Source organism: Marmota marmota, unplaced genomic scaffold (genome assembly GCF_001458135.2).
Source record: "Marmota marmota marmota unplaced genomic scaffold, marMar, whole genome shotgun sequence".
NCBI classification, from domain to species: domain Eukaryota; kingdom Metazoa; phylum Chordata; class Mammalia; order Rodentia; family Sciuridae; genus Marmota; species Marmota marmota.
This window is the reverse complement of record NW_026000174.1, coordinates 24,367,886-24,380,507: the sequence shown is the minus strand read 5'-3', so window position 1 is coordinate 24,380,507 and position 12,622 is coordinate 24,367,886. Positions and strand designations below refer to the sequence as shown.

Below are 12,622 nucleotides of genomic sequence, written 5' to 3'. Positions count from 1 at the left end.
AAATGTTGACAAGAATGTGAAAGAATAAGAGTCTCATTCCTGCTGGTGGGAGTGTAACTTTGTACACACGATTTGCAAAAGTTTCACTCTCCTTGGGAAAGTTGAATGTGTGTCTAACCTATGCTCCATAAATTTTACTGTGGTGTGAGTTCATGGAGAGATACCCACTCTCAGGCCCTAGGAGACTCATATGAGAATGTTCCAAGGAGCCCCATTCATAATACTGGAAACAAGCCTGTGGATCAACAGGAGAATGCAAAAATAAATTGCCATCTATTTATGCAATGGAACAATAGGGTGAAGGAAATAAACAAAGCCAGAAGCAAGATGCAGAAGGCATACCATGTGGTTGCATTTATATCGTGTTCCAAAACAGGTAAAACTAAACAATGTTTAATGTAGGTTGTGGCAAGGAAATTATTTTTAAAAATTCAGGATAACAGGTTATATTTGGCATGAAGAAGGAATACACAGAGGCTTCTAAGACACTGCTAAAGTATTATTTCTTAAGTGGAGTGGTAGGTAAACATTTGTATTGTGTTGTCTTTAATCCATACACATGAGAGATCTCTCTCTCTCTCTCTCTCTCTCTCTCTCTCTCTCACACACACACACACACACACACACACACACACACACACGCACTCATTTTTGCTGCAGAAGAGGAAATACAAATGATATAGCAAATGATAGAGAAATGCATGGCAGAGTCATTTATCAAAATTAGGACAGCCAGGGAAGGAAGGTGGGGATTAGTAAGACATGTAAGTGTCTCTGTGGTGGGGAAATAGGAATTTTAGGAAAGGGGTTGCAGAGCGGGGCGGGGGGTGGACAGAGATCCATGAATATGGTCTACCCTGGGAACTAAGAAGATGACGTGACTGGATAGTACAGGGTAAAATGTGAGGCTGCGGGGAACAGGATTCATTGCTCTTGGGGGTCTTACAGATCTTGTTGAGGAGTGTGATCTTTGTCTGGTCACCAAAGATTGCAAGTATGGGGCTGAGCCACATTTTCTCCATGCCTACAGTGTTTCCACTCTGGCTACTTCTCTGCCTCATATCCTTGGCCCTGCTTTACTGATGTCCTTTGGATTTGGTGTTAGCCTTGTCAAGATTGGATGTCTTTTTATTTCTTTTCTTTCTTTTTCCTTTTTTCCCATGCAGAGCAAGGACAGGGGTGGGGTGAGGTGAGGGAGAGGCCTAGGGTATAAAACTGAAGGATGCCTGAAGAGTGAGTGCCCTACCCAGCCTGTCCATGTCTTTGTTTGCCTACATCTCCATCCCCACAAAAACTCCACAAACAAGTTTCTGGTCCTCTTCCAGCTCTCTCCAGGCCTTAGCCTTGGCTACATCAGCCTCATCTTCCTCCTCTGGCCTGCCGGGTCTGCCTTTCCACTCTTGTCTCAGCGTTTCACAGCCAAGCCAGGCGAGACAACTACCCATAAAAAGATAATTAGCCACATGAGCTAAGAAATCAGGACCACGTGAGTGGTACAAATCATGTGTTCCAAGAATTTGAAGGAGGAACTGGGCCAAGCTGGCTTTGGATGGAAGGAAATCAAGTCAGAAGGAAGTGTTTTGGGCTAACGGAGCAGGGGATACCATTTACCAAGAGCAAAGAACTCATAAAAGTCATAAGGAGACAAAAGCTGGAAAGGATTTGGGATGTTATCCGGTGGATGTGGCTATGAAATATGAGGCTGGATATCACTAGCCCCAATTCTTTACGTGTGGTAAATAAAACTAGTAAATTGCATCGTGCTTTTCCTTTGAACCTGGAGAGAGCCTCAGAATCCTTCTCAACACAGAAGGACATTAAAGTGAATGCATTTAACACAGGAGTATCAATTCATTGGCTACTCCTGTCATAGACTAAAGTGATCAGGAGTCTTTTAGCAGGAAAGATGACCAAACTATATCTTGTTGCCTTCAGCATCTTTCTGTCAACTGTGTCTCAAATGCTGGGCATCATTTGAGACACTAACAACAAAACTTGGGATCACCTTGTAGGAAAGGTAGAAGGATCTAAAGCATCCTTGAGCTCAGCATCCCCATTCAACAGCTGGGAAACTGAGACTTGGAAGGAGAGATTTGTTTATGTAAATGACAAACACAGACATGACCCCGACCTTGCACCACAGGTTCCCTGTCTTGGGAAGGGAAATGGACCTGACTTCCTGAAAACCTCAGGCCTGTCTTTGCCAATAGGAGCATTTTGTACAGGTCTCAGTCAAAGGCTAACATGTGATAAAGCCAGGATTCAAGCCCTCTCCAGCAGCCCCAAAGGCCCACCTGCTTCCTTGCAGGTCTAGGTAGAGGTTTGGATTTGGGCTTTCAGGGAAGGGCTGGTGAGAAGGGTGACCTGTCTCCACCCTGGGTACCTTGTATTTCTCATCTGCCTTAGGTTCTTGTTCACATCTGGGGGGTGGACCCAGCTGCGCCTCACTAGGATACCCCAGCATTTGTGAGGTTGGGGTCTTTCTCTTCAGTGAGTTCCTGATTCCACAAGACAAAGCTGCCTGCTATTGTTCATGCTCATTTGATGACTTCCCGAGTTTTACAACATTTAATTTAAGCTCTGCAGCCAAAGTAACTCTCTTTGGTTGGAGCAGTCTGCACTTAAATGTCAGATCTTCCCTGAAAAACTGCTTGGGTTTGAAGGAAGTCATTGTGTTCCGTAAAATCTGGCTACATTTTATGTTTATGGCCTTTATTAGGGCCTCCAGCTGAGCTGGTTAAAACCATGTCTCTCTAGTCTGAAAGCCCAGGACTCAAATTCACTCATTCCAATAATAGTTACTGAGTGTATACTGAGAATCAAGGCCGATATGGACAATGGTAAACTCACAGGCATGATCCTTGCTTGCATGGAGCTTATAGAGCAGTTCAAGGGAACAGACATTTAAAGAATGAATCATAAATGAAAGAATTATAAATAAGTATTATTAAGGAAAAGGGTGAGGGACCACAGGTATTCAGAGGGTGGTCAAAGAGGTTCAAGTCTGAGTAGGAGAAGTTGTTCCAGGAAGACGAACTAGCAACTAGAAAGGCAGGGAAAGGAAAGACTCGGTGTGGACAAGAAGCCTATTCTCAGTGCCTGGCCAGAAGGGACAGGACCCAGCCTCAGGCTGACATGCTGTACAGTGTCCCCAGTGACTGCAAATTCAATACATGCCTTCACCTTAGGACCTGTAACTCATTAGTTGCTTCCATTGCCCTGTTCCATGTGACCTTTTGGTCTTCATTTCTCATCCATCTTTTTATGTCCACCTCCCCATCCTCTGTACTTGGGGCATCAACCCACCCACCCAAGAACTCCATGCTGAGCCTTCTCGAGGCCCTCCTTCTTTGACACAAGACTTCCTGTCCCTATCCTCCATTGGGCTTGGGCTTGGGTCTTGCCATCTTTTGTCAGTTAGAAATTGGGCATTTCATATGCTAGGGCCAGCTCCCTTTCTCTCACTTCTTCATCCTCTGCCCCTCCCAAACCTCCATTGGAAGCTTTGTGACATCATCTTCCATTCTGTCTAAATGCCAATGATTTTCTTTTCTAACCTTTGTCTACCATCCCACAGGATCTCTGAGATGAGCTGAGCATAAGACTTTTGAGATTCTTTCTTGGGACATGCTATTGGTCAGTAGAGCCACTCATCATCTAGGAATCAGTGAGCACAGGCCTTTCCTAATTGACTTCAGTGTCACCGGCAGGGTCAAGGAATGGTGACATATATGCTGAGTCTGCATCTTCTGTTCCAAACCCTGGATGCTACCCAAAACCCGAAGGCTGTATCCAAGGCAAATGCTGCCCCCTTTCTAGAAAGTTCCTTTTCACAGAAGGGAGGAGACTGGAGGTGACCTCTGTGTTAACAAGCTCTCCTGCCTCTGAGAAGGGAGCCCATGCACCCCTGTCTGATGGGAAGGTATCCTGTCCTCTGCAGGCTGTTTGCTCCTCAGAAATGAATGTACAGAAGCCAAAGAGCAACAATTGTAATACCTTTTATAAACGAATAACAGGCACAGACTGAGGGCTTCTGTGTTCCAAGCACTGCCACAGGGGCTTGCTGAGGCCACAGCCCTCTTGAGTACCCCACATCATGAGAGTTTCTTAGACCAGAGGTTAATTAACCCAAAATCACCACCCAGCTGGCACCCAGCAGGCCCAGAACTGGTTGAGATGTCCTGTCCCTACATACGTGATGCTTTCAATTCCTTGACTGCCCACACTGAGGCTGGCACAGTATTAAACACCACTTGCACTGTGAACCTGGGGAGAGGAAGTTGCCTGCCAAAGATACAGAATGACAAGTAGCAGAGGTAAAATTTGAATCCAGTTCTCATGGACTCCAAAGCTGGGCTATTAAATTTGACGCCCTTCTCCCAGCCAGCCAGCTGCCTCACTTCTCCTGAAAATCCATGGTTTGTTCTGAGCATCACTTAACACACAGCCAAAGGAGAATTTAAAGAACTAAGAGAACCTTTTGAAAGAGGGAAGGAGATGATTAATTAAACACTAATGCAGTTACTGTGGTGCTAGATTAGGAAAAGGTGAGGTGAGGACCACAGATAAAATAAGCTAACCTAGTTGAAGCCAGTATGGGGAGGCGACCATGAACTGATTCCAAACGATGAGTTGGGAAAGCAGGGCAGGGTAGAGTATGTCATCCCAGGTGCAGAGACCTAGCAGTGAGAGAAAAGCCGAGTGTTGGAGGAAGGAATTCAACATGGCTGTAGCCTAGAATGTATCAGGGAGCACAACTAGAAAGTGGGAGGGGTGGGGTCCAAGCCCAGATCAGAGGGTGCTAGTGGGGGCGTGGTTCGGGGAGAGGTGTGATTCAGTTCACACCTCTGAAGATCTCTCTGGCTGCAGTGTGTAGAGAAGTTTGGAGGAAGACAGGAGGAAAGAGATCACTTGTTTGGCAGTAGGTACAGAGATGACCATGGCCTGGACAAGGGAGGTGGCCTCAGGGATGGGGAGAGGGAAGTGAATTCAAGAGATTGACAGCGAGTTTACTCTTCTTTGTTACTGTGTCTAGAGGCACAAGGAAAGATGCAGCCGCTGTCGCTGCTGTTCTGATCACAGTGACGGCAGATGTACCCACTCTCAGGTGAATGGTGAGACTCTGAGAAACAGGTTTTCTAATAAAAGTGCTTTGGTGTGAATCATGTTCTGTGTTGTGTTGTTGAAACAGGTCAAGTAATAGCCTCCACTCCGCTTGCAAAAAGAATAATTACCCTGGCCCTTTGTGTTGTCAATAACCTATTCACAGGATTTAGAGGTTTTCATTGAAAATCAGAGTGCAGTGAACTGAAAATCAGTACAATCCCCAGAACACATGGGTCCTGGAAAGGAAGGTACACCACCTGGAGCCTTCAACAGATCCTTTTGTCTTCAGTACCAGCTGTGTGGTCGTGGACAAAGGGTCGTTCTTTAGTCTAGTTTCCCACTTGGAATTGGAGATAATGACAACCACCTTGCAGGGTTATTCTGAGGAGCCCGCCGTATAATTTGTATATATGACAGCTGAGACTGACCAAGTGCTTGTGATGGATTGGGTACTTCGTATGGAATTGCCTTAATCTTCTCAACAACCTTATGAGATAGGTACTATTATAATCCCTGGGGAGAAGAAAAACAAGCACAGACGAGATGAAGCGACTTCCTAAAGGCCACACAGCTAGTGTGAAGCAGAGCCAGAAGCTGGACTCCAGCAGCCCAGTTGCAAACCCTTTGTTCACAACCATCAGGTTTCATTGCATCCCCACGGGCACAGGGCAGCAGCTGCCACAAAGACCCTCAGTGGGAATGCTCCTTTCCTTTCCAATGAGTCTAAGTAATATATTAAACATAAGATAAGCCAAGGTGACTGATAAGCCAGTAAATTGCTCTCCAACTCCAACAGCCTTCAGGATCACCCAGGTGACAGAGATTGGCAAGAGAGAAGGCATTGTCCTTCTAACTAACACATTTGGTGTTGAGAGCCACAGCCGAAGGGGCCCCAGCAAACTTCCAGCTGCCAGCAAACTTCCAGCTGCCAGCAAACTTCCAGGTGCCAGCAAACTTCCAGCTGCCAGCTGATGATTGGCTCACAGCGGCCCCAGCAACTTCTAGCTGATTGGCTCCTCTGCGGTGATGGTCATTGGGCTGTTTCCCCACCCTTTCAGACTATGGAGCTGCTCATTGGGGGACTTTTTTTGGCTCCGCCCATGCAACCCAGCCAATCAGCCTCAAGAGCAGGAGGAGTGGGGGAGGTGGAGAGGCTTGTGGGAAGCTGGTGGTGGCAGTTGGGCTCTGAAGGTTTTTCCTGAGGAGCTGTTTTGTTTGGTATGTGTGGTTCTAAAAATAAAGTTCAGTTTCTTTTGACAAGTGGCTCCTGAATTGTGCCCAGCCAGACTTTGGCATTTGGGATTGAGCTAAACCCCAATCTGTCTCTGCCTCAGACCCAGACTTATCATCATGGTTGGGCATCTATTATACATGTGAATATTATCCACCAATTATCACATTGACAATACTCGGCAAGTGGCCACTATTATCCACCAAAGATCTTGATTTCTTTCCTTCAGAAGCCACATTCATCAGCTCTGATGAGGTTTTCAGATTCAGCTCCCATTCAGCAAGCATCAACCTTTTATATATTGATCAATTGGCCAATTAAGCATCGATCCTTTCTTTATCCAATAAGTACTTATTTCTCTGTGGCTCTGTGTGAGGTGCTAGAGATGAGACATGAATGAGGTACAAGTTCTGCCTTGAAGGAACACAGAGTGAGTGAGCCTGACTGATCAGAAAGGAAGTTGTGATATCCAGAGATATGAGGTCCAGAGGAGGGAGCAATTGGCTCTGCCCAGAGGACCAAGCAAAGATCCCACAGTGTTGGGGCCCCATGGTCAAGGTCTTGAGAGGTGAACATTTTCAGCTGATGAAGGAGTTGGAAGAACATTCTAAAATTTCAAACAGAATTGGCAAAGGCCTAGAAACACAAATGGGTGTGCATGTTCAGGATCATGGAAAGATCTGAGTGGTGAGAACTTCAGGATACCACCCATTGACACTCAAGAGCACAAGGCCACATTTTTTTTCTTTCAAAATCAAATTGCATCCAGACTCCCCAAGGTTGGTGACAGTTTAATATCATTCCTTTCTTTGCAGATTTCTCTCCTTTGAGTTCCAAAGCCTAGGAAAAATGGGGTCGGAGAAGTGTAACTGGCTCTTTCTCTGTTGTGACCACTAATCCCTGGCCAGGCCCATGGGGTCCATTTGAAGATGGATGTCTCTGTTGGGAATTCTTTTTGGTCCCTTTAGAGGATCATCATCAAGGATTTTGTTAACTTCTCCCCCAAGGCAGGGAGAAGCCAGGTCTTTGGTTACAAAACATCTGGTCTCTTTTTGGCCAAGTAGGATGCATGGCTAGAGAGATAGGGAATATTAATTCTTTGCAAGTAAACCCACAGCAATGATAACCAAGCCATGAATCAATGACTCAATAGCTAGGCTTCTTTAGGAGTAGAAATCAGATACAGCTTATTCCTTCTCAGTATCAGGGGAGACAAGATGAAGCTGGATTCCCCATGCTCCGTGTTGAGTGGTCATCCGTGGCCCGGTTTCGATGTGCACAGCCTAGTCTGGGCACTGATGAGTGACTCCTTGTCTTCTGCAGGTGTGGCAGTGTGGTGGGAGTGTGGAGGTCCTGCCCTGCTCGCGGATCGCGCACATTGAGCGAGCCCACAAGCCCTACACAGAGGACCTCACTGCCCATGTCCGCAGGAACGCACTCAGGGTGGCTGAAGTTTGGATGGATGAATTTAAAAGCCATGTCTACATGGCATGGAACATACCCCAAGAGGTAGGAAGCTTTGGTGGGTTTGATGGGGATAAAACACAAACACGGGACTAAATTCTGTCATGCTAGACGGGACTGTCAGCCCCAGTGCATACTGGCAAAGGGGCTGACTCTGAGTCTTGAGGCCATTTTTTGCCCCTACCCATCCCTGATTGATGCATGATTATAGAAGCACTTGTTCTTTCTGAACCATAGTGACCTCATTTTAAATCAAATTTGAACCAGGTGGTTGCAAGTTTCCTGCCTGCTCCCATCCCTCAGTTTCTCTGTCATGAGGTGTTTCATGGTCTGGGATTATCGATAATGACAACAGTTCACAAAATGCAACTTGATCTCCATGTAGTTTTTTTTGGGGGGGGAGGGGGGGTAGGTTACTGGGGATTGAACTCAGGGGCTTTCAGCCACTGAGCCCCATCCCCAACCCTATTTTGTATTTTATTTAGAGACAGGGTCTCATTGAGTTGCTTAGTACCTTGCTTTTGCTGAGGCTGGCTTTGAACTCACTATCCTCCTGAGTCAGCTTCCCGAGCTGCTGGGATTACAGGCGTGTGCCACTGTTCCCAGCTGCATGTACTCTTGATTCAATCTTCTCCATTAAACTTTGACCAGAGCTATAAGGAATGTCCATATGCCTGTGGCATTTCCTGAACCATATGAATAGGGAGACAGATACACAACCACACGGATCCTCAGTAGGAGAAAGGAATGGTTCTGGACATTTTTTAGGTCATTTCTGATCTTCACAGAACCTCATCATTGCCTGTCACTTCCCCCTAGACCTCTAGTTACCTGCATTTCAGAAGCGCAAGAGAAAAAGCCATGCCTCTCTAGTAGTTTGATTCAGTTTTGCCATGTGTCACATGGAAATAACCTTGGAATGCTGAGTTAGGAAAACCCACCAGATGTCGGCTGCAGCGTTCCAACCTGCTTACCAGCTTGTCTGCCTGGAGTTCATTGCTTATGTTGCATTCTGTGTGATAGAGCTGTTGACTGCATGACCTCTTTCTTTCCTCCCAAGGCTGTGGCATCCCTTGGGAGTCCTTTAGAAAGCTTTAACTCTCTTTCTAATAGGGAAATGATTGATCTTTGCTTGAAGTTTCTGTATAAAGGCCTTGTACCCTAAACTTTCTACCAATGTTGTTCTGGCTAAATTGCTGAGAAAGTAGGAAGAGCCTTGAGTGGGAGCTTCAGACAGTCTCCCTCCTCAGGCATCAGGGACTTGAGTTGGGTTGCATCCTCCTACAATCAGTGAGATTTCAGCAGTTGGGAGGGGAAATGAGGAATCAAGGAATATGAGCCAGAGCTCAGCCAATCCTAATGAAGCAGCACAGGGTTGTCACCCCAACAGTGAGCATTTCTAGGGAAATCATCACTCCTTCTAGACCCATCTGTGGACATTGGATTACAGTATGTTGTGCAGGGTGCTGAGCGCTGCTGTGAAAAATGATGCAAAAATGTTAAGAGCACTTGGAAACTGCCCAGGTCCCTCCTCTCCATTTCTCCGAGCTAAAGACCTTTTAGCCATCTCCCCTGTTTCAACTGACAGATATTGAAATGGACAGCAACCCAGTGCATGGTAGAGAACTACGTCAGTAAAAATAACTGAGAAATGATGACACTCAGTGTCTGCCTGTAACTCCTCAGGGGGAAGTTCAAACGAAATTCAGTGGGTAGGGTTAATAAAGAGATGAGGTGTGGAAATGTCCAGGATAAAGCCTTAGGTAAGAAGGAAGGGGTCAGTATACTTCTCTCGACTCCTCTGTTAATTTCTGTGTCCAAACTCCATCTTCTTCCTCTTAAGGCTCTGAAAGACTTTTCCACCTGCCATTCACTTCTGAAGTTACATTCCAATATTCCATTGAAGCCACTTTTATCAATGTCAGCAAGGTCTTTCTAACTGCCTAATTTAATGGATATTTTAAAGTCTTTAAGCTACAGGATTCCACCTTTTCCTTGAAACTCTGAAGTCCCTGGCTCCATTATTCAACACCCTCCAATCTCATCTCTTCCTGGTTACTCCTTTCTTCTTGGGGGCTCATCTCACCTGAGTGCTCCTGGAGAGGCAGCCGTGGCCAACTGCTCTTACTATATACCAGCTCTCTGGCTAATCTCATCTGTCTTGAGTTGCCTACCACCCATATGTTGACAACATACTTCTAACCCTGTTTTCAGAATTACATCTCCAACTGCCAGCAGCTGGACATCTCCTCCTGGTGATCCTGTTGGCAATCAAACTGAGCACATCCCCTTTCCCCAGTTCTGCTCCTCTGTCTCAGCTCCTGATGCCACCGTCTTCCCAGGAATATGAGCTTGAAACTGATCATCATCCTTTTATCCTCCTTTCTCAATCCTTTCCATCAATCATGGAGCCTTCCCTTCCATTCCCACCTCTTCTCACACCTAAGTTCAGGCCTTGACTGTCCCTCTGCAACAGCCTTCAGATGTCTTCCCTAGCTCAATCCTTTTCCCTTCCAAACTATCTTATCTTTTCAAAACCCACAATGACCATGTCATTGCCCTGCTTAAAATCTTTAAACAGCTCCCTGTTGTGTATAAAGTCAAGGGCTAAGTACAGCGTTTGACATGCATCTGAGCTTCCCTTTCCCTCTCCTGTCTGTATTTCCAGCCTCACTCTCCCCACTCCTTGTTTTGGGATCCACATAAACTACATGCACTATGGCAACTGCCCACACTCGTGTGTATAACACACTGTTTCTTCCCTCTGTGCCTGTTTATTCCGTTCTATTTGGAATTCCCCACCCTCCACTTCTTTCCCAGCTCCCATGCCTACCATAACCCATCCTTGTAAGCTCAGTTCTGGTGACCCTTCTAGGAAGCCAGCTCTGGCTCTGTCATTGTAAAAGAATGTTTGTTTATCTAAAATCAATCTATCTCTCTCTCTCTCTCTCTCTCTCTCTCTCTCACTCTCTCCTTCTCAAATGTGGTTAAACTTTAAAATCACTTGTGCTCCACCCTCAGAGATTAAAATTTAATTAGTTTGGAAGGGGGTCCTGGGATCTTTGTGGAAAGTGCTTCTGAGGATTTTAGTGTGTGTCCAGAGCTGCAATAGACTGTGGGATCATGGAGGATACATGGTGTAATCCATATATGGGTCGCCGTGCCTAGCCTAGGTGGGACACATAGCAAAGCTCAGTGAATCCTTGCTAATGCTCATTCGTGGATGAATTAAACTGCTGGTCATGAGGGTGAACCCTTTCCTTGGTCTCTGGCTCCTAGGCTGAGCCCTCCCCTGGGCTGTGCATGGAGCTAAGCCGCCTCACCTGCTCCCTTACCACACTCAGTCCCACATTCATGAGAGATAAGAGAAGCCTCCGGCTCTTGCATCCTTGCTGCTTTAATTGAAAGTCAGTTTGTTTGTTAATACACAGAAAGTTCACCTGCAGCAAAGCATCATTATTTTCTTAAGCAAGGTTTGGGAACTCTCTCCCAGCCCCTGCTTCTCCCAGGCAGGCTGAGTGCCAGGGATATTCCCATGGTGATTAGGTTATAGATCTTCTTTAGGTTTGGCTACATGAAATTTTGTGACCATGTGACAGGGATATTGAGCCATTTTGCGGGTGGCTAACTTTGTTAGTTTCCTAGGACGACCAAAACAAATTATCATAAACTTGGTGGCTAAAACAACAGAAATGTATTCTTCCACAGTCTGGAAGTCAGAAGTCTAAATTTAAGATTTCAGCAGGGCTGTGCTGTCTTCAGTGGCTTTGGCAGATAATCTTTGCCTCTTCCAGCTTCTGGTAGCTCCTGGTGTTCCTTGGGGTATAGCTCAAACACTCTGAGTTCTGCTCTGTCTCTACATGGTTCTATCCCTTCTGTGTCTCTGTGTACTTGAATCTCCCTCTCTGTTCTTCTATAAGGATATCAGTCATTGGATTTAGGATTCACCCTGAATCCAAGATGATTTCATCTTGAGATTGCAAACTGATTACATCTTTAAAGGAGCTGTGAAGTCACATTCAGAGATTCCAGTAGACACAAATTTTGGAGGAAGAAAGCATTCCACTCACTACACTAAACAGTCAGCAAAAGAAGAATCTGTGTTATTGTTTTCTAATAATAAGGACCAAGGTAGCCTTCTCTGAAGTTTGCTTATTTCTCAGTTTGCGACCCCTTGCTCTGAAAAAGGATTTGATGCAATTTAGTAAACACAGTGCAGACAAGCAGAAAAGCAAGAGGCAATCAAAAGACTGGAAAAGGGAAGGGGTCTTGATATCCAGACATTTCAACTAAGAAAGGGGCTGGTTCTTGGGCTTCCTAGCAGTTAAGCAGAGGGGGCACATGATAGATTATCTCTCTCTCATCATTACTTAATCCACGAGGGCAGAGACAACCTTCATTCCACTCCTGAGTGCAGGAAGAAAGGTTTCCCATGGGAAACCAGAATTTTAGGAAAACATAGAGGCCTTCCTAAGACAGGTTGTGCTAATGGCCAACATACAGAGTTGACTTGTAGTCATGTGAAGGCCATCTTAGCACTCATGAAGAAGAAATAAATACATGTGGGGAACAGCTTTGTGATAAAAGGATAAAATACAGAGAAATGTGAAGGGTTAATACATAACAGATCCCCTGGGGTGGGAAATGGGGACAGATCACATTTATTACCAGTTGGTGTAATCACTACTTCATAAATATTTTCTAAACTCATCTCAGTGCTATATCTCAAGCACAGAGCTGAGTGGGGTACCGAAATAAGATAGACTGGGCTACAATCTAGCGGAGCAGGGCTCAGAGAGAAGTCCATGGTCAAGCTCTGGC

The 12,622-nt window shown here is 45.7% G+C and overlaps 1 protein-coding gene across 3 annotated transcripts in view; it reads left to right on the top strand.

The window, feature by feature from the left end:
- Galnt18 (polypeptide N-acetylgalactosaminyltransferase 18) overlaps window positions 1-12,622 on the top strand; it is a 338,683-nt gene that overhangs the window by 276,101 nt on the left and 49,960 nt on the right. For 2 of the 3 annotated variants that reach the window (XM_048788339.1, XM_048788338.1), the window contains exon 7: window positions 7,661-7,846. The exons of the other annotated variant lie outside the window; for it this stretch is intronic. In XM_048788339.1, the coding sequence (XP_048644296.1) occupies window positions 7,661-7,846 (186 nt within the window). The remainder of the gene's footprint in view (window positions 1-7,660; window positions 7,847-12,622) is intronic. 3 annotated transcript variants of the gene reach the window in all.